Source organism: Embiotoca jacksoni, unplaced genomic scaffold (genome assembly GCF_022577435.1).
Source record: "Embiotoca jacksoni isolate LCO1_2020_lvr unplaced genomic scaffold, fEmbJac1.0.p SCAF_64, whole genome shotgun sequence".
NCBI classification, from domain to species: Eukaryota; Metazoa; Chordata; class Actinopteri; family Embiotocidae; genus Embiotoca; species Embiotoca jacksoni.
Genome location: NW_027185419.1, coordinates 1316475 through 1338217, shown reverse-complemented (window position 1 = coordinate 1338217; position 21743 = coordinate 1316475). Strand labels below are relative to the sequence as shown.

The following is a 21743-nucleotide window of genomic DNA, read 5'->3' as shown; positions in this document are numbered from 1 at the left end:
CACAAACTGGGAGCTGGTTCCACAGGGGAGGAGCCTGAACACTGAAGCTCCGCCTCCCATTCTACTTCTGGAAACTCTAGGAACCACAAGTAGACCAGCGTACTGAGAGAGAAGTGCTCTGCTAGGATTATATGGTTATATAAGATCTCTAAGATATGATGGAGCCTGGTCATGTAGAGCTTTGTAAGTCATCAAGAGAATTTTAAATTCTATTCTTGATTTCACAGGAAGCCAGTGAAGAGAAGATAAAACTGGAGAAATATGATCTCTCTTGTCAAATCCTGTCAGTACTCTTGCTTCAGCATTTTGGATCAGCTGCAGGTTTTTAAAGAGTAATTTGGACATCCTAACAACAAGGAATTACAATAATCTAGTCTAGAAGTAACAAACACATGGATGAGTTTTTCTGCATCACGCTGAGGAAGGATTTTCCTGATTTTATTAATATTACGTAGATGAAAGAAGGCAGTTCTGGAGATTTGCTTTATGTGGTGTCTAAAGGACAAATCCTCATCAAAGATGACTCCAAGGTTCCTCACAGTTTTGCTGGAGGCCAAGACAACGTCATCCAGAGTAACTAAGTGATTACAGAAAGAGTTTCTGAGGTGTTTCGGACCAAGTACACTAACTTCTGTTTTGTCTGAATTTCGAAGCAGGAAGTTTTTGGTCATCCAGACCTTTATGTCTTTTAGACAGGCTTCAAGTTTTACTAACTGATTAGTTTCATCTGGTTTTATAGAAATATATAGCTGAGTGTCATCTGTATAACAATGGAAGTTGATGCAGTGCTTCCTGATGACATCTCCTAATGGAAGCATGTACAAAGTAAAAAGTATTCGGCCTAACACTGAGCCTTGTGGAACTCCATAACTAACTGTTGTTTGTCTGGAAGATTCATTGTTGACATGGACAAACTGGAATCTATCTGATAAGTAGGATTTGAACCAATCTAATGCAGTTTCTTTAATCCTCATAACGTCTTCTAATCTCTGTAATAAGATCGTATGATCAATCGTATCAAAAGCAGCGCTGAGGTCCAGAAGAACAAGTACAGAGACGAGTCCATTATCTGAGGCTAATAAATTGGTCTGTAGTTTCCTAAAACAGCTGATTAAGAGTCGGCTTTTGAAGTAAAGGTTTAATTACAGCCACTTTAAAAGCCTGCGGTACATAGCTGGTTACAATAGATAGGTTGATCTGATCTAATATGGAAGTATTAATTAAAGGGAAGACTTCCTTAAAAAGTTTAGTTGGGATGAGATCTAACAGACAGCTAGAGGATCCAGATGAAGAAATAATTCTAGTTAACTCAGAGAGCTCAACAGGAGAGAAATGTTCCAAGTTTACATCTGGTCCTACATTTGCTTTCAGGGCTGCTGTTGCTTAACATCACATCAGTGATGGTGTCAGGAAGGGTCGGCCCGATTCTCTTTCTGATAGTAAGAATTTTATTAGTAAAGAAGTTAATGAAGTCGTTACTGCTGAGAGCTGAAGGAATAGAGGACTCAACAGAACTGGGACTCTTTGTCAGCCTGCTACAGTGATGAAAAGAAACCTGGGGTTGTTCTTGTTGTCCTCTATTAATGATGAATAATATAAAGTTCTGGCCTTACCAAGAGCTTTCTTATATAATATTAGACTATCCTTCCAGGCAGGTGAAATTCTTCTAAATTAGTGGAACTCCATTTCCTTTCCATCTTTCTAGTCGCTGCCTAGCAGAGCGTAGTTCTGAGTTGTACCATGGAGACAACTTCCTCTGGTTCATGACTCTCTTCTTCAGAGGGGCGACATCATCTAGAGTTGTAGCAGAGATACTGCAGTGTTTTCTACCAGATGATCCACTAGTGTGGGACTAAGATCAACGTAGATGTCTTCCACTGCTTTAACACACGGCATCGAAGAGGATAAACATGTAACTGCTTCCTTAAACTTGGCCACGACATCATCTGACAGACATCTACTGTAGTGGGATTTATTCCCACATGCTGTGTCGTCCATTATTGTAACTTCAGATGTTAATAAGAAGTGGTCCGACAAAACAGGGTTTGGAGGAAATACTATTACATTTTCAGTTTCCATCCCATACGACAGAACCAGATGGAGGGTGTGGTTACCACGGTGACGGGGTTTATTTACATCCTGATAAAAGCCTATAGAATCTAATAATGATCTGAAAGTAGAACTGAGGCTGTCGTTGTCCATGTCAACATGAATGTTAAAGTCTCCCACTATCATCACTTTATCTGAACTCAGCACTAAATCTGATCAAAAGTCAGAATTCAGTTAGAAACTCTGAATAAAGACCAGGTGGGAGATAAACAACAACAATACAATCCGTTTCTCTGCTTTCCAGTTTGGGTGAGAGACTAAGAGTCAGACTCTCAAATGATTTATAACTAAGTTTAGGCTTTGGATTAATTGATAAACTTGAGTGGAAGATTGCTGCCCCTCCTTCTCCTCCTCCTCCTCCTTCTCCTCCTCCTCCTCCTGAATCTCTAGGAATATGATAATGAATATGACTGGGAGGAGTTGCTTCATTAATACTAACATATTCTTCCTGTTGCAGCCAGGTCTCTGTGAGACAGAGTAAATCAATCTGATAATCAGTTATCAAGTCATTTACTAACAGAGATTTAGACCAGAGAGATCTCATGTTTAATAGTCCGCTTTTAATTGTAAGATTTTATTTTTTTTTATCCATTAATTTGGTAGGATAAACTTTTATTACATTTTTATTGATAGATCTTTTCTTGAGTTGTTTAAATATAGATGGTCTGGGTACAGACACAACCTCTACAGGATGTTGAAGGTTTTGGGTGAGTGACAGCTCTAAAGAAGCTGCAGAGGAGCTGTAAGACTGCAGCTCTGCGTCCTGGCCTCAACCCTGGATGTCAGGTTTTAGGGCTGTTAAGAGACATGGTCATGTTTCTAGAAAGAAGAGCTGCACCATCCAAAGTAGGATGGATGCCGTCTCTCCGGATCAGACCAGGTTTTCCCCAGAAAGTATTCCAGTTGTCAATGAAGCCCACATTGTTAGCGGGACATCACCTCGACAACCAGCGGTGAAGTGAAGACGTACGGCTAAACATATCATCACTGGTCCGGTTAGGAAGGGGTCCAGAGAAAACTACGGAGTCCCACGTTGTTTTTGCAAAGTTGCACACCGATTCAACATTAACTTTAGTGACCTCTGATTGGTGTAACCGGGTGTCGTTACTGCCGACGTTAATAACAATCTGACTGGATTTATGATTAGCCTTAGTCAGCAGTTTCAGGTTTGATTCAATGTCGCCCGCTCTGGCCCCTGGAAGACATCTGACTCTGGCCCCTGGAAGACATCTGTCTCTGGCCCCTGGAAGACATCTGTCTCTGGCCCCTGGAAGACATCTGTCTCTGGCCCCGGGAAGACATCTGTCTCTGGCCCCGGGAAGACATCTGACTCTGGCCCCTGGAAGACATCTGACTCTGGCCCCTGGAAGACATCTGACTCTGGCCCCGGGACGAAATCTGACTCGGGCCCCGGGAAGACATCTGACTCGGGCCCCGGGACGACATCTGACTCTGGTCCCTGGAAGACATCTGACTCTGGTCCCTGGAAGACATCTGACTCTGGTCCCTGGAAGACATCTGACTCTGGCCCCGGGACAACATCTGACTATGGCCCCTGGAAGACATCTGACTCTGGCCCCTGGAAGACATCTGACTCGGGCCCCGGGACAACATCTGACTATGGCCCCTGGAAGACATCTGACTCTGTCCCCGGGAAGACATCTGACTCTGGCCCCAGGACGACATCTGACTCTGTCCCCTGGAAGACATCTGACTCTGGCCCCTGGAAGACATCTGACTCTGGCCCCTGGAAGACATCTGACTCTGTCCCCTGGAAGACATCTGACTCTGGTCCCTGGAAGACATCTGACTCTGGCCGCTGGTTTCACTGACTTCATGTTAAATAGAGTCTCCAATAACCAGGGTTAGTTTCTCAGTGGGTGTTTCACCGAGTGGGGAAAATCGGTTGGAGACGTGAAGGGGTCGGTGGTGAACCGTGGGCTTCTTCTTGGGACTATCCCTCCTTCGTACTGCCACCCAGCCGCCCGGCTGTTCGGGTGCTGCGGGGTACCGGCTAACTAAGCCTGTATCCTGGACAGCTGTACACCCTGTCCCTGAGAAGTTCCTACGGCTAGCTGGTTGTTCAGCATGGTGCACAGCAGTGATTCTAATTCTATGACCCTGGCCTCCAGAGCCCTAACTACACTACATTTATTACAGGTAACATTATCATTAAGGGAGGCAGGGTCGTAACTAAACATGTCACACAGCAGGAAAAACAAGAAGAGGTGGAGGGAGAGAGGGAAGCCATTGCTAACTGCTAAGCTTGCAGCACCAAAACGCCAAGTTAAGTGAACGTTGGTCAAAGATTTAACTGTAGAATTGCTCAAGAAGAGCAAGCGTGAGTTTTAACTTGAGATTAGAAGAAGTGTGGAGAGAGTTAAGATGTATAATTCAGGAAAAGAAGCTGAAATAGCAGAGAGACGTAACACTAGTCACAATGTTTGTTGACGGGAAGTGACGCAATACGCTCACCGTAACGTCAGTTGAGATTCCTCCAATCCAAGTTGTTGCGGTCTACCAACTTTCCACTAATTCTTTGTAGTTTTACGTTGAGGAACATTATTCTTAGATTGTTGAACTATTTTCCCACAAAGTCTTTCACAGAGTGGTGAACCTCTCCCCATCTTCACTGCTGAGAGACTCTGCCTCTGAAATACTCTTTTTACATCCAATCATGTTACTGATCTGTTGCCACGGTAACATAATTAGTTATCAGATGTTTCGTTTCGCTTTTCACAACTTCTCCAGTTTTTTGTTGACCCTGTCCCAAATATTTTGAGATGAGATCTGCCATCAAATCAAAAATGAGCAGCTTTTTTTCATAAAACAATAAGATTTATCAGTTTCAAAGTATCATGTTTTCTTTGGTTTATTTTAAATTAAATGTAGGTTTATGGAATTTGCAAATCGTTGCTTTCTGATTTTATTCACATTTTACACAGCGTCCCAACGTTTTAGAGATGGGGTTGTACTTTGTGACGGCGATGAGTAATCAACTTTACAGGGCTGTTTGATGTCGGGAAAAAGATTTAGTGACAAGTGATTGATGTTGAAATTAGGAATGCTTCTAAAGCTTGTTGGTAACTTTGGTTCTTCCAGAAACTTATACCAATATAAGACGGGTCTTTGCTCCCCAGCCTCGCGTGAGAGACTTCAAGATTGTTCCAGGACTGCATTTCACTCACTGCCTCTGTTCGTATCTTTGTTTGTGTTTTCAGGAAAGTAAAAGTAGAGATGGAGTTACACCTCAGCGCCTTCAGGAGGACGACAAACCTCCCCCAACGACTGCAAACAGAGAGAAACCGTACAGCTGTGATCAGTGTGGGAAGAGCTTTAACCAAAAGGGTCATTTAAAAATTCATCATCTCATCCACAGTGGAGTTAAACCATACAGCTGTGATCAGTGTGGGAAGTCTTTTAACAACACGAGTACCTTAAAAAATCATCAACTCATCCACAGTGGAGTTAAACCATACAGCTGTGATCAGTGTGGGAAATGTTTTAACCGAACTGGTCATTTAAAAAGACATCAACTCATCCACAGTGGAGATAAACCATACAGTTGTGATCAGTGTGGGAAATGTTTTAACAACAGGAGTACCTTAAAAATCCATCAACTCATCCACAGTGGAGTTAAACCATACAGCTGTGATCAGTGTGGGAAATCTTTTAACAACAAAACTACCTTAAAAAGGCATCAACTCATCCACAGTGGAGTTAAACCATACAGCTGTGATCAGTGTGGGAAGTCTTTTAACAACACGAGTACCTTAAAAATTCATCAACTCATCCACAGTGGAGTTAAACCATACAGCTGTGATCATTGTGGGAAGTCTTTTAACAACACGAATACCTTAAAAAAGCATCAACTCATCCACAGTGGAGTTAAACCATACAGCTGTGATCAGTGTGGGAAGTCTTTTAACCGAATGGGTCCTTTAAAAATTCATCAACTCATCCACAGTGGAGTTAAACCATACAGCTGTGGTCAGTGTGGGAAGTCTTTTAGCCAGATGGGCCATTTAAAAAACCATCAACTCTTCCACAGTGGAGTTAAACCATACAGCTGTGCTCAGTGTGGGAAGTCTTTCAACAACACGAGTACTTTAAAAATTCATCAACTCATCCACAGTGGAGTTAAAGCATACAGCTGTGATCAGTGTGGGAAGTCTTTTAACCGAATGGACCATTTAAGAAGTCATCAATTCATCCACACTGGAGTTAAACCATACAGCTGTGGTCAGTGTGGGAAGAGTTTTAGACACATGAAGACCTTAAAAAGTCATCAACTCATCCACAGTGGAGTTAAACCACACAGCTGTGGTCAGCGTGAGAAGTCTTTAAACAACATGAGTACCTTAAAAATTCATCAACTCATCCACAGTGGAGTTAAACCATACAGCTGTGATCAATGTGCGTCATCATTCAGGACTTCAAGTAGCCTCAGAATACATATACAGATCCACACGGGAGAGAAACCGTTCAAGTGCCGACACTGTGAGAAAAGTTTCTCGACCTTTGGTAATCACACACAACATGAAGGTGTTCACACCAGAGAGGATTCAGACACCTGTGACCTACGAGATCACACAGAGGAGAAATCGTCCTCATCCTTAAATGGCAGGAAGACGCACATTGAGAGCGAAGATCCTCTTCTGGTGTCGAGGTCACACTTAAAAAAACTTGAGATCAGGCTTCACAGAATTCAGACTTAAACTCTTGTGAAGTGTCTCAGCTAATGTCACACTTGTGTGGTCTTTAACGTTATGTTTCCGTGGTCTGATGAGTTGCCTGTAATTTAAGTAGTGCGACGGTCCATGAAATCACATTTTATGATCTGTTGTGCTTCATATGTCGCTGCAAACGTTGGGAAACACGGTTCAATTTCAAAGAAGTGGAGCTTCAGATGACAGTTATGATGGTAAAATACTATTTTTACTGTTTTGATCAGGCACCAGCAAGAAGTTTAGATATTGTTGTCATTTGGGTTTTTGCTTTTTTCCTGGTTTGAGAACTGTTGTTAGAACATGTAAATATAAGGAATGAAAAAATGCACAATTGTAGTACAAGTTCCATGTAAATAGTGAGAATTCAAACCCCAAAAATGAGCCTGGATTGTTGTTGTTGTTGTTGTTGTTTGTTGATCAGGTGAAACACGTCACAGTCCAGGAAGTTCTGTTGAATAACATTCATCAGCTTGAAGGCCTGTCATAAGCACACAAAAAACTACAGTGTTTTTGTTTGGAAGATTTTTCTGTACTCTGAAACCAGGAAACAATCCTGGCAAGGTTTCAGGGTAAAAATTAAAGGTCATGTTACCATGGGAACACAGCAAGACTTCTTATTGGCGTAAAAGTTACTATTCGTTATACAAACCAAAAATTAACACCAAAGTTACTGAAATTTATTAGGTATGAAATGTTTGCCAGCATGACTCAAAATACCCATCACTACTTTTGGGACCTCTGTTGACCTCTATTAACCTTTAGTAGTGATTTGGTCATTTTTTAAATATTTTCTTTCATTCATTTAATTTAATTTTGTACACTTTATTAATCCCCGAGGGGAAATTTCTTCGCTACAGCAGGGGGCTGTCAGGGGGGAGCTGCTGCAGCAGGCTGCCACTAGCACGGCGCCAGGTAACCTGACCTGAGGTGCATGTTTTTGGATGATGGGAGGAAGCCAGAGAACCCGGAGAGAACCCACGCAAGCACAGGGAGAACATACAAACTCCTCACAGAAAGGCCCAGGACCGGATTCGAACCTTTTTGCTGTGAGGTGACAGTGCTAACCACTGCACCACCGTGCCGCCCAAATGTTCATGTTTTTATTGTCACTGTTTGATCTTTTCTTATAATTACTTAGCTGTTCTTGTGTTAAAGGTTTGAGTGACATCCTGTTATAAAACTCCTGCTGTATTCTCTGTTGTCTTAACTATTCTGCATTTAATATTGATATCAATTTCTATACAGTGTTCAGTTTCTTGTTATTTTCATGGTGGAAGGAGAGTACAATTTTGCATATAAACTCCAGATTATAAATTTACACTTTGATAGCAAAGTTACCTCCTCAGGATAAAACGAGGAGTGCTGTTAAAAGTAATTGAGTACCTCAAAATGCGCCCCAATTTTCCACCAGATAAAACCGATACGTTTCTTCTGACATGCTTTTTTTTTTTTTTTTACATATTTACTTTCCCTTATTCTCATTTTCAATTGTTTTTGCGAGAATATACCGCAGACTGTATATAAAAGTGTTCGTAGCTTCCGGGTCTGAAAAATGAGGCCAATGCAGATGCGCCTAAAACTGCAATACCACCGATTGCCACTAGAGGTTAGCGTAAGGGCAAAATGTATCATTAACTTGTATGTGTGTAATATCCTACATGCTGTTATGATTCTCTGTAACTTTTCACTCAGTCAGGCCTGAAGTACATTTCACTTGTGTGTGAGGAACTTTTCTTTCAGTGTCTAGTGAAGAGGGAAACGACGGAGGACCTCCCTGCGCTGTGTTTTGGCTTTTATCTGTATGTTTTGGTCTGACTCATCAAGCTCCGCCCCTTTCAGCTGAAATAGATTGACTCTGTAACTCTTATATTATCTGGCTTTATTAAATTGACAAGAAACAGTTGGTTGCATCGTTGTTTATTCGTTCATTCCTCATAACGAAATGTATCGTTGCTGCGACAGTCGGCTCCAAAAAGCCTCCGGCTCCATAGACTCCCATTCAACTTCTCTCATCAAAGCCAAAGTGAATAAAATGTGTCCATCAGTTATCTCGGTGTTGTTAGCTAAAGTCACTCCTTCTTATTAGTTTTCTGGAGGTCCATCTGAAAATAATCCGACGATACTACGTCCCGCCCACCGATAGCTGTAACCCGACCATCCTATCGGCACTGAACACTCAGCCAACCGCTGCTTTGGAATAACTTAAATGTGTGAAGCACCCCTGCTCTAACGCTCCAGCAATACTAGGGTTGCTTACTTTAAATATATACTGTTTGAATGTGCAACAGGAAAGTTCTTCTCACTCTATGGGAATTTGTTTTTGCACTTCAATATACTTCTGTTTTTAAAGTATTTTCCTTATAAAGTGGAGCTTTATTTGTCCAAAATGAAAGTTTTCAAAGGTTTTGCTGGAAATTCAAAATGAACCAATCAAATTGTGTGTTTCTGGTGTTGTGACATCCCAAGTGTTCACTGTGGTGAATATTTATTCTAATCTTTGGCTTGACATGGATCTTCCTATACATGTATATGTAAGAAAGAGCACAAGCTCTCCAGAGTGTTGGAGCAGCTGTTCTGTTCTTAGATAAACAACCACAGTGACGTTAGCTTTTAAATAGTAAATAGCCTCCTTGCTGAATTTCTTCACTATAATCTGTGTTGCTCCATCTTGAAATAAAAACCCAATACTGAGCTTTACTTAGTATTACGAAAGTTTATCTTTGTCATATTGTGATTTAGTTTGCCTCCTCCAAGCCCTGATCAACACACACGGGATGCCGGACTCTTCCAGGTGAGTAACCGTTGGTTTTACTCTCTGGGGGATGAGTAAGTGAGCATTCTTGTCCTCAAGGTTCTATATTTAAAAAGTTCAGAGAAGTAAGATGTTCTCTGCGAGGCTCAGTAAAGGTTTATGAGCTATCCCGAGTAACCCGTTGGATGAAATGAAACAGGCATCGTGGTGGTATTACTTCTCAGTAATGGCTGGATTATCTCTGTAAAAGTGAGCGCTGCTTTGTTGCGTCTGTTTGAAGTATTGACCGTAGTGCCGTCACCCCGGGTTGGCTCAAAGTAGGGACAATAAAATAGGTTGTAAATATATGAACTCAAAGGACCTGTTTAGGTTAAAGTAGTTTTGTTAGAGGAACACAGGCCGCCTGGGGCAGTAAATCATGACACTACAAACAAGTTTACAATAAATACACACCTTCTTTATTCTGGAGTCGATGGAGCATCTCTTAGTTTTGGTAGTGTATTAAAAAAGTGTTGTCAGCCTAAAAGATGTGTATTTCTTTCATGCATTTATGACACGCCAAATTACACATTTAAAGCAACTGCAAAACTTTTCCCGAACAACAGAAAGCTAAATTGTCACGACTCCTCATGAGTCAGCCAACAAGGGTTTTAAAAAAATGGTCCTGAATTGGAACTGAAATTGAACCGAATTATTGACTCAGAAAAAGGAAGACATGTTTTAGATTCCTGAAACAGAGGTTTGGATGAACCAGACACATTTTCAGCAAAAAAGTTAAGCAGTTTATTATTGCAAAAAAAAAAAAAAAAAAAAGCCTGTGTAACTCATTATTTTAATTATACATAATTTTTCTCATAATATTATGAGTTGTAAGCGATATGTATTCCAGAGAACGGTGATGAGAGAAAAACTAAGCAAAATAGGGGTTCGAAAAAATTTAATTTTTTTTTTGTATTTATTAAAAGTAATATTAAACTTTATTTGTATTGACCCTGTCATATAAGAAATGCAGCTCAAAGTGCTTCACAGCAGGAGAATTACATGCTGTGTATAACGGAACACTTACAAATATAGAAAAAGAAATGAGATTAATAAGAAACAGATGAAATGCACAAAACAAAACATGAAGAGCGTTGTTGTTGCGAGTACAGCCGCGGTACCGGAAGTGGAATGTGTCTGACGTCACGGCCATCTCACTGTACCCCCCGCCCCCTCCCCCCTCCCCCTCCTCCCTTTGCAGTCACCGGCTGTTTTCGTCGACCACCATCAGACCCGAAGTTGAAGCAGCTGAAGCCGACGGAGTCTTTGGCTTTGAGCTCGTTATGTCCCGGATGTTCTTTTCTTCTTCTGCTGCTCTCCCGGATGTTCCGCTCGTGTGTGTTTATTGTGGTGAGAGAGGCGAGTGCTATCTTAGCATGCTAGCAGAGTCAACGTCTTGTTTACGTCGTGTTTGTGAAGTCAACAATCATCCTGAGCGGCGTTTGTTCTGCTCGCGGAAAGTTACAACAGAAGGTGCTTCTTCTGCAGGTTTGTAATGATAAAGTGTGCACGAGCCTTCATCTGAGCAGCTGCGTTAGCAGGCTAAAGGGGCTCCGTGATCGGAAGTAGGCCATAAAGCCGGAGATATACGTGCTTTAAAACTACGCGTTTTTTGCGGCTGCCTCACGTCTTCTGGGACCGTTGGTTGGTTGCGCGCGTCCTCGGGAATTAACGCAACGCATAACGCAAAGATTGCAAAATACACATCGTTACTGAGTCAGGGGCCCTTTTTTAAAAAAACTTTATTTACAACACACCAAAAACAACCGTCCAGAACAACGACAGTCTCACTTCTTTACATGTCAGTCGAGTATAAGCTGACTTTGGGTCACACCTCCTATACAATGCAATACTATATATATATATATATTTCACAAATGGATGTCAATATATACCAAACAAAAGTAAAAAAAACAAAGAAGAAACAGCTAATGAGAACGAGAGGTTGAATTGAATCATCTTCAGGGTTTATACATTTGCTTAGGAGTTCATTTTTAAGTGTTAAGATTTAGCAAATCCACATTTATTTATATATTTTTGGTGTATATTTTTTTGTCCCACCTGTGATCTCAGATCTACTCAAAAAGTAATGCATCCCCTCCCATCCCCCGCTCCCCCTCTCATTTTCGCCATGTTTATTGTTTACATCATGCAAATCAGAATGTGGGTAATAGTGTCATTGTTTTTCTCCCCGGTGCGCCCTCTGGTGGAGTCCTCCGGTAACACAGCATGTAAGCATGTATTTACAGTTCAAGACGTTTTTGTTCTGTAGGTTTATTTTTACATAATCACGATAGACTGGAGGCAATGCCGCATTATGGAATTTCAAAGCTGATAAACCAATAATTCAATTTGAATTAGCAGATGAAGTCACTGCAACCAACGTTATTTATCTAACAAATGAAAAGAAAAAAGAAAGCTCGATGAGAATAATAGATCTTGTTTTCTTGCTAATCCAACACCATCACAAGAGTTTTCCCGACTCCAAATGATGTGGAGGTGCATCGTAGTTACGTTGTTTAATTAAATCATATTTTTTCAGAGCAGTTTAAGATAGATAGTTACTTTATTAATCCCACAAGGGGAATTTTTTTCACTACAGCAGCATTGTAGGTACAGGAAAGCAATAAAATAACAGTAAAAAATATTTAATATAAAAATGCACAGTATATACAATAAAATAGAATAAAATTAAATTAAGACGTCCAAATCTTCCATCAAATGATCACGATAATACCTGCAATTTTTTTAAAACTAGTCTACACACACGCACAGGAAACATTTTCATATGAATTTTAAGGGGTAACGTCATGTCCTTTTTAGAAATTAAGCCTAAATAGATCAAATATAAGTTAAAATTGAAAAAATCTGCACTTTTCCTTTCCTGATAAACATAAAACTGACGTAAACTTATAACGATGTGATGTTACAGGTGACCGGTAGGATTAAAGGTGTCTGAAGGAAGGAGGAGAGTCGTCACACATTTTGTTTCAGCCACTCCAGAGGAAAAATGGACTCTTTGAACACGGTAAGAAACAAATCATGACATTTTATCTGAGACACAGGACTGCTTATTATTTAAAGTGTACACGAGCTGCTGTTATTGATTATATTAAGTAATATTTACCATTGAAAAAGGCTGTCATCTCGATTAGGGCTGCAACTTATTATTTTTAATGTCGATTATCGGCAAAGCAAGAAAATCTCTAGGTTACATAACAACATTGGACTTGTGATACTGATATCTTGAAAACTATTCACAAATGTGGTGCGATGGGGTGTCGGTGCCGGTGGGTCCGACCCTACGCGATTTAAAAAGTGGTTTTAAACAACTAGATTTTTTTTTTTTTTTTGTATAGTCGTGGTTACGGCTGTTTTTCCACTGCTTCCGTCTCCGAAAAATAGCACCCACAACTCACGGATCAGAAAACAAAATGGATGCACGGTTACGAAGAAAATATAAAAAAAATAAAAAAAATGGCAGAATATCAGCACTGAGCAATATGCTACATTTTTATTGCAGGCAAATAAAAACGGTTGCGTGAACGCTGATGGCTCATGGCTGAAAAGCGTCAGTTTGCTATCATTTAAAAAAAATACTAATCCTGCAAACCGTGATCATCTTTGCTGCTTGTTGTGACCGTGATATGACGAACAATCACCTTTAAAGGTCTGTTTGATGTTGGGAAAAAGTTCAACAGAAGGAAAAAGAAGATGCTGAACATTAAATAATCAAATGAATGATGTTCAAATTCTGAATCCTCCTGGAGTTTGTTAGTAAATGTGGTTCTTACCAATTAAGGAACTTCTACCAAGTGTTTTTTCCGCCCATCTTTGTGTGAGAGACTGTTTTGTTCCACGAATGCATTTCACTTACTACCTGTTTTTGTGTCTTTGGCTGTTGTCATAGGAACATGGAGCGATGCCTCAGCGCCCTCGGGAGGACGACAGAGCAGCTCCCCCAACGGTGGCAAACAAAGATAAATCATACAGTTGTGATTTGTGCGGAAAGACTTTTGGTTCCACTTCGGGCCTGAATGTACACAAGCGCACCCACACTGGAGAGAAACCGTACAGCTGTGAGGAGTGCGGGAAGACTTTTACCCAGATGTGTCATTTAAAAACTCACCAACTCATCCACAGTGGAGTGAAACCGTACAGCTGTGAGCAGTGTGGGAAAGCTTTTACTGTGATGGGCAACTTAAGAAAACACCAAGTCATCCACAGTGGAATTAAACCATACAGCTGTGATCAGTGCGGGAAGAGTTTTACTCAGTTGAGCAACTTTAAGATACATAAGCTCATCCACAGTGAAGTCAAACCGTACAGCTGTGGACAGTGTGGGAAGGGTTTCACTCAAATCGGTCGCTTAAATGCTCATCAACTCATCCACAATGCAGTAAAACCCTTCAGCTGTGAGAAGTGTGGGAAGGGTTTTACTCAGATGGGCAGCTTAAAGTTACACCAACTGACCCACACGGGAGTGAAACCTTACAGCTGTGAACAGTGTGGGAAAGCTTTTACTAAGATGAAAGAGTTAAAAAATCATCAACTCATCCACAGTGGAATTAAAGCGTACAGTTGTGGACAGTGTGGGAAGTCTTTTACTTACATGAACAACCTAAAAATGCATCAACTCACCCACAGTGGGGTTAAGTCGTACAGCTGTGAGCAGTGTGGGAAGGCATTTATTCGGCTAGATAGCTTAAAATCACATCAGCTTATCCACAGTGGAGTGAAACCGTACAGCTGTGAGCAATGTGGGAAGTCCTTTACTCGGAAGAAAGACTTAAAATCACATGAACTCATCCACAGTGGAGTTAAACCATACAGCTGTGAGCAGTGCGGCAAGGCATTTATTCAGGTGAAAGATTTAAAAACTCACCAACTCGTCCACAGTGAAGTGAAACCGTACAGCTGTGACCAGTGTGAGAAGGCCTTCATCCGGAAAAGAGACTTGAAAACACATCAGCTCATCCACAGTGGCGTTAAACCACACAGCTGTGAGCAGTGCGGCAAGGCATTTACTCACATGGGGAACCTGAAAACACATCAAGTCATCCACAGTGGAGTGAAACCGTACAGCTGTGAACAGTGCGGGAAGAGTTTTACTCTGATGAAAAGTTTAAAATCTCACCGAGTGATCCACAGTGGAGTAAAACCACACAGCTGTGAGCAGTGTGGGAAGAGTTTTACTGTTAAAGGAGACTTAATGACTCATCAGCGCACCCACTCTGGAAGTAAACCGTACTGCTGTGACTTTTGTGGAAAATCCTTCCGCCAACAAGGGACCCTTAATCGACACCAACGCATGCACACCGGAGAGGACGTGTACTGTTGTGAACACTGTGGCAGGTTTTTTCCACAGCTCTCGGCTTTAAAAACCCACAAAGTTACCCACACTGGAGAGAGACCGTACCAGTGTGACCACTGCGACAAGACTTTTACTTTTTCAGGTTCCCTCAAACGACACCGAAAGATCCACACCAGAGAGAGAAACCTCTCAAGTTCAGTCACTGTGAGGTATGTTCAAATTCTTTTACTTGTGTAAAGTGAACATAAAAACACAATGCAATGTTTTGCAAATCACACAAACCCATAATTAATTGAAAATAGACCAACGACAACATATTAAATGTTGAAACTAAGAAACGTTATTCTTTTATGAATAATATATGTTTATTTTGAATTTGATTCCAGGAACACGTCTCAAAAATGTTGGAACGGGGTCAAATAAAGACTTGAAAAGTTAGCGTAAAGATAAAAAACAAACAAACACTTGGTCGTATATCTCACAACTAATTAGGTTACCACAGCGACAGATCAGTAACATGATTGGGTATAAAACGAGCATTTCAAAAAGGGCAGAGTCTCTAAGCAGTGAAGATGGTGAGAGGGTTCATCACGCTGTGAAAGACTGCAAAAATAAGGAAAAAACTTAAGAATAATCCTCCTCAACTTTAAATTGTAAAGAATTTGGATATTTCATCGTCTACGGTTCATAATATCATTAAAAGATTCAGAGAATCTGGAGAAATCTCTGAACACAAGGGACAAGGCTGGAAACCAATATTGGATGGTGGTGATCTTCGGGCCTTCAGGCAGCACTGCATTAAAAACACACTATTCTGGAGTGGAAATCACTGCATGGGCTCAGGAACACTTGTGAAAACCATCGTCTGTGAACGCAGTTCATCGCTGTGTCCACAAATGCAGGTTAAAACTCTCCAAAGAAGAAACCAGATAGAAACATGACATTATAAAATGTATTAGGAAAACAATGGCTTCCACTGTCTTTTTTTAAATTTTATATCTTTGTTTTAGAAACACGCCGGTTCAAACGGAGCCGACGATCGACCCCGCCGGCGCTGCGACCGGCGTCGGCCGTTATTCACCGCAGCACGTTGCCTCAGAGGAAACGCATGAGTCCACGTGGGAGCAAAACCATTTAAGTAGCGACACGGCGAGAAACGCTTCCCGTCCTCTGGTCGTCATGAACCTGGACTCGCTGGAGAGGATTCAGACATCTGTGACGTACGTGATCATTTAGAGGAGAAATCATTCCCGTCTTTGGATCACAGGAGGACAACGAAGATCCTCTTCTGGTGTCAAGTCAAACTTACAGACTTTGAGACCCGGCGTCACACGATTCAGATTTAATCTTTTAAGTGTCTTGGTTTGTGTCTGTAACTTTCTATTTCTGTGATGTCAGGAGGTCCATCAGATCACAGGTTTTAGGCTGCACTTCTTTCAATAGTGCTAGTGTGGTGCTTTTTATGTCATAGCAAGCGTAGGGAAACACAGGTTCAATTTCAGAGAAGTGGAACATTAAATTGCAGGTATGACAAGCAAATACTGTATTTCAGATTTTAATTCCACAGCAGCAAATAGTTCAGATTATATTATTTATTGGTCTTTTGTTTGTTTGAGAACTGTTGTTGTAAATATAAGAAATAGCCAAATTTTACAAAAGTAGTGGGAATTCAGACCAAAAAAACAAACTGCCTGGATTTTTGTTGGTGTTGTGTTGTTGCTTTATTTCACAAGTTAAAATCCAGGAAGTAGACTTGTGTAACGTGCTTTCTCTCCTCTGGTTTCGAGGCTAAATGACTCAACAGATTGTAAATTGTTGGGTTGACATACTTCAGTGACATGATCTAGTGACTTCAAGATTATTGGGTTTTATTTTATTTAATGTACTCACCATGTTAGAAAACAAAATCATGTAATCCTGTGATCTTTTTTCTATGTAATTAAGTGTACTACTTATTTAACTGCTATTTTACAGTTAGATCATAGCAGCATTTAAATGTTAGTTGAAGCAAAGCTTAAATCTGTATATTAAGAATATATTAACTGTTTTGACCTATAGTGATATATGGATTAAGGAGGGAGGGGTGATACTTGTGTGTTTAGAAAAAAGAAGGAAGCACCAATGATCATATAACTGGAGATTTAAACTTTTAATTAGGAAGTCTTATTGTAGGAGCTACCACAGACTGTTTCTAAAAGAGTTCGTAGCTTCAGGTCTGTAAAATGGTTCTGATCCAGAAATGTCTTCAGCTGCAATACCAGCGAGTGCCACTAGAGGTCGGCTCCAAAAAGCCTCCGGCTCCATAGACTCCCATTCAACTTCTCTCATCAAATCCAAAGTGAATAAAATGTGTCCATCAGTTATCTCGGTGTTGTTAGCTAAAGTCACTCCTTCTTATTAGTTTTCTGGAGGTCCATCTGAAAATAATCCCTCATTCATTAGAAAAGAAGATTCAAGAAGACCTGTTTTTGGGGGCGTGTCTGTTTGATTGACAGGCCTGTTAATATCTTTCCAGAGTTTAGGTAATTTAAACACGAACAATACTGTCAACTCCAATATAAAAAAGCGGTGATTGTCCGATACTTCCTGGAGGTGTGGCCTTCTTTCTATTCCAATGGTGTTGGGTTGTCTGAAGTATCTTGATGCCAAAATTACTTCTGTTAAACTGATACTGATGTTGATGAGTACATGTTAGTTCTTCTGAGTTACCTAGTAGACTGATATTTACTCCCGATGTATTAGGATCTGTGTATACGTGGTGCACACTTCCTGTTTTTGATGTAAATCCGGCATCGATTGGTGCCGGCAACCTGTTTATGTCAACAGTAAAGTCAACTGAAGTGGAATCTACCGGTGTCGCCTTGTCATATCGAAAAAACCTGAAACAAAAAGGGGAAAAAAAGTACTCAATCTAGACTGGACAGCAGATTAACAGGTATTAATGGACATATATATAAAACTGATGAGAACAACAGTTGGTTGTGGATGTTTTGTATATGTGTCAGCAGTTAAAATCTTATTTACTTCAAAATGAATGCAAAACAAAATTGGTCTATGATGGGTGGAGGAAGTGTTTTTATTCTTTTCTTTCGTCTACTATCGGATAGACTGCCATGAAATCTCACAAACATTTGCATTTCTCAGGAGGAACTCTTAATAATGTATTCATCACCATCATGCTTTTGTTTTTGTCAAGTTTTGATGTGTTGAATACTTCAGTTTCTCACCAAATAACAAAAAAAAACAACTGACAAATGTACTTTATACTTTATGTTAAATGCTAAGAGCTCACACTTTAAACTGGAGTGGGGAAGCATGCTAAACAATGCGTACTACTACTACTACTACTAATAATAATAATAAACCTTATTTGTATGGCACCTTTCATACAAGACAGCAGCTCAAAGTGTTTCACAGCAAGATAATTACATGCAGTGTTTCACAATAAAAACATCTAATTTCTCTTCCTCCTTATTGATGATGCAAAACGATGTTTCGTGGACATCAACACACAATTGAACGGCAGTGAAAAACTTTGCAGGCAAACATCGCGAGATCAGCCGCGGCTGTGACGTCACCCGAAGACAAAGGAGCCGCTCGGCCGTCCAAAGGTAACCACCGAGCTAACGTTAGCATCGGTTCGATTAATCTTTCGATCTTTAGCTCGTTATCCGCCGGATGTTCTCTCCCGCTGCTCCGCCTGAGCTCCGCTCGGAGGCCTGCTGGTGTTTTTTTCTTCATTTCGATGGATCATAAGTTCAGAGAAATAAACGGCCTTTAGCCGCGGGGGCTAGCAGAAAGATGACGTCTCGTTTACGTCGTTGTTTATGAAGACAAAACAATCATAAGCGGCGTCCGTCCTGCTCGTAGAAAGCTACAACGGAAAGCGTTTTTCTGTACGTGAGATCTGTTTTGTGTTTAAGCTGCAAACTCAGCAGCTAAATTAGCAGGCGAGGCTCCATATCACACCGTGGAAGAAGGACGTTGCTGCCGTTTGAACCGGACCAGGTTCTCTGATCTGCGCGTGCGTGAGACGCCGTATTGTGGGCGTGGCCACCCGTTGTCGACGAACTACAAAATAAACATCGCGATGTTTTCCAATCTTTTCATGACATTTCTGCGCATCTGTTTAACCGCAACAACAGACCAACGTACCTTTAACATTCATCTCATTTCAGAAGGCGTTTTCTTTTCCGAAATTGTTCGTTTTCTGAAAGAAAAAGGAATTACCTGTTCGCCAGTCGCTGAAACTTTGATAAACACTAAGCTAGGAGGGAAAAACTGCTCTTTAAGGAAGAGTTTTTCCTTCCTTCTGTTTGAAGTTTTTTTTCCCTTAAAGAGGAGTTTTTGAATGAAATAACCTGTGTTGTGACTTTGAGCTATATAAATAACATTGAATTGAATTAAACCTAGAGTAGCGTATTTAAGTGCAGATAGAGTAAACCGTTGTTTTCCTCGAAATGTGTTGGTCAGAGTGAACTCAGGTTTTCCGCTTTTTAACTGCAGTAATATTTAAAAACATGTTAAGATTACTGTTCGTGTCTCTCACTGCGTCAGGATTGATTTCAGGTAAATCCGGGCGGAGACGTTCACACGGCGTCGCTACTCAAGCTGAGCGTTGGAATAATAACGATATGTATGTAACCAACTATAAAGTGGATAGCATCCTCACAGTTAGCGTATTCACTACAGTATAATCCATGAACTCTCAATATCATCGTTATTGCCTTTTACTAACAATAACAGATAATAACAGAGTTATTGTTGGCATAACCACCACAGGCAGTCTGACTAATTGATGACATATTTCTGCATCTGTTTTTGTCCTTGTCTTGTCACCATAGGAGTATAAAGAGCAAAAATGGAGAGACGACCTAAACGCCCTCAGGAAGATGAAAAGGCTCCAACAACAGGAAGCGGCGATAAAATCACACAGTTTTGAACGGTGAGGAAAAACTCTTTGTTGCACGCAGACCTGAATTCACGCAACCGCACCCTCTCTGAAGGAACACCGTACAGCTGTGAGCCGTACGGGAAGACTTTCACTCCGATGGCTAGTTTAAAAACAAATCAACTCGGCCACAGTGGAGTCAAACCGTACAGCTGTGATCAGTGTGGGAAGGTTTTTACCCGGCTGGGCGGCTTAAAAACTCATCAATTCATCCACAGTGGAGTGAAACCCTTCAGCTGTGAGCAGTGCGGGAAAAGTTTTAATTTAATGAGTAACTTTAAGAGACATCAAGTCGTCCACAGCGGGCTGAAACCGTACAACTGTACAGAGTGTGGGAGGACTTTTGGTCATCGGAGTAACTTGACAAGACATCAACTCTTCCACGTTCAAGAAAAACCGTACAGCTGTGACCAGTGCGTGAAGGCGTTTACTCAGATTACAGACTTGAAAATGCATCAACTTGTCCACAGCGGAGTTAAACCGTACAGCTGCGAGCAGTGCGGGAAGACGTTTACCAAGGTGTGTAACTTAAAAACACATCAACTCATCCACAGTGGAGCTAAACCGCACAAGTGTGAGCTGTGTGGGAAGTCTTTTACCGTGATGAGCTACTTAAAAACACATCAGCTCATTCACAGCGGCGTTAAATCCCACCGATGTGAAGATTGTGGGAAGTCGTTTAACCGGCTGGAAACCTTAAAAGCGCATCGGCAGATCCACAGCGGAGTTAAACCGCACAGCTGCGAGCAGTGCAGCAAAACTTTTACTTATAAAAGAAATTTATTGACTCATCAACTCACCCACTCAGGACAGAAACCGCACCGCTGTGACCTCTGTGGAAAAACTTTCAGCCGACAAGGGTCCCTCAAGACGCACCGACGCAAGCACACCGGAGAGGACGTGTACTGTTGTGAAGAGTGTGGCAGATTCTTTACGCAGTACTCGGCTTTCAAAAGCCACAAAGTTACCCATACTTCAGAGAGACCGTACCAGTGTGACCACTGCGATAAGAGTTTTAAATATTCAGATACTCTGAAGCGACACCAGAACATTCACACCGGAGAGGGACCACTCGGTTGCAGTACTGATGAGTTATGTGAAAATGTTGTCACAATACAAGTGTGAAAAATGACACGTGCATGTTTTGTAACTAGATGAGTTTTGGATGTTTATCTGTGCTGTCAATTTTTTGTATTTTAAATTTGGTCAATCAAATTATGAAAGCAATGTTCTCAGCTGTGATGAATGGAAAGGTAGTACCACAGATCCTGGATTTCAGGAATCTTAAAAACAGCAGCTCGTAGTTTAGGTTTTCTTTTCTTTTTGACTTTTAAAAACAAGTAAATATAAGGAATGTAAAAAAATCACAACAGTATTTGAGTTCCAGAAATCGTTGTGGGGAATTCAGACCATCAGCCTGAAGTCCAATCAGATACCAAAACACTACACAAGGTTATTGTTAAGGAGAATTATTATACTGCTCTGGGAAGTGATCCTGATGGTGTGTTTTACAGTTCCTCATTATTATAACCTGCCCAGTAAACAATAACATTGACTTCAATAAACACAAAAGAACGTGGAATCTCCCTGCGTCCGTTGTGAATCACTCACAGTGTTAACGATCCTACCTGGTAGTCAGGATACCCCTCATACAGTCCTCACTAACACATATAAGACAGGGAGATATTAAAAAAAAAAACTATAATGCAAAACAAAACCAAGTTTTAAGTAAAGCTGTGCTGGAATCGGGTTGAATCCCACTAAAGTTTTAAACGGACCAATTTGTTTATAGAGCCGACATGGTAATAATAGTAATTGTCGTTCTACAACTGCTGGAAGAAGTAAAGC

The 21743-nt window shown here is 40.9% G+C and overlaps 3 protein-coding genes across 9 annotated transcripts in view; all 3 read left to right on the top strand.

Moving 5' to 3' along the window:
- Window positions 1-8739, top strand: part of LOC138213809 (zinc finger protein 665-like) — a 58128-nt gene extending 49389 nt beyond the window's left edge. Inside the window, exon 7 of one of the 2 annotated variants that reach the window (XM_069175083.1) lies at window positions 5423-8739. In XM_069175083.1, the coding sequence (XP_069031184.1) occupies window positions 5423-6827 (1405 nt within the window). In that variant the 3' untranslated portion in view covers window positions 6828-8739. Of the gene's footprint in view, window positions 1-5330 lie in introns of both variants that reach the window. The other variant, XM_069175081.1, reaches the window with a different exon arrangement.
- A 2075-nt stretch (window positions 8740-10814) lies between these two features.
- On the top strand, window positions 10815-17790 carry LOC138213813 (zinc finger protein 665-like). Of its 5 annotated transcripts, XM_069175091.1 has the most exons (5): window positions 10815-10980; window positions 11843-11861; window positions 12563-12658; window positions 13541-15153; window positions 15955-17790. In XM_069175091.1, exons 3-5 carry the CDS (start codon window positions 12641-12643, stop codon window positions 16178-16180), a joined length of 1857 nt encoding a protein of 618 aa, XP_069031192.1. In that variant the 5' UTR covers window positions 10815-10980; window positions 11843-11861; window positions 12563-12640; the 3' UTR covers window positions 16181-17790. The 5 variants fall into 5 exon arrangements, with proteins under 5 accessions (XP_069031192.1, XP_069031190.1, XP_069031191.1 ...); XM_069175089.1 differs by lacking the exon at window positions 11843-11861; XM_069175090.1 differs by lacking the exon at window positions 11843-11861 and having other exon boundaries at window positions 10815-10989.
- A 726-nt stretch (window positions 17791-18516) lies between these two features.
- Window positions 18517-21477, top strand: LOC138213814 (zinc finger protein 98-like). 2 transcript variants are annotated; one of them, XM_069175092.1, is made up of 2 exons: window positions 18517-18555; window positions 19789-21477. In XM_069175092.1, the coding sequence occupies exon 2, from the start codon at window positions 19995-19997 to the stop codon at window positions 21018-21020; it is 1026 nt and encodes a 341-aa protein (XP_069031193.1). In that variant the 5' UTR covers window positions 18517-18555; window positions 19789-19994; the 3' UTR covers window positions 21021-21477. The 2 variants fall into 2 exon arrangements, with proteins under 2 accessions (XP_069031193.1, XP_069031194.1); XM_069175093.1 differs by having other exon boundaries at window positions 18541-19580.
- Window positions 21478-21743: the final 266 nt, after the last annotated feature.

Bases quoted from the DNA above. Each gene is read 5' to 3' on its own strand.
- LOC138213813 (XM_069175089.1), top strand. The intron at 15,154-15,954 runs GTATGTTCAAAT...TCTTTGTTTTAG, and splicing joins TCAAGTTCAGTCACTGTGAG to AAACACGCCGGTTCAAACGG.
- LOC138213814 (XM_069175092.1), top strand. From the start codon at position 19,995: ATGGCTAGTTTAAAAACAAATCAACTCGGCCACAGTGGAGTCAAACCG.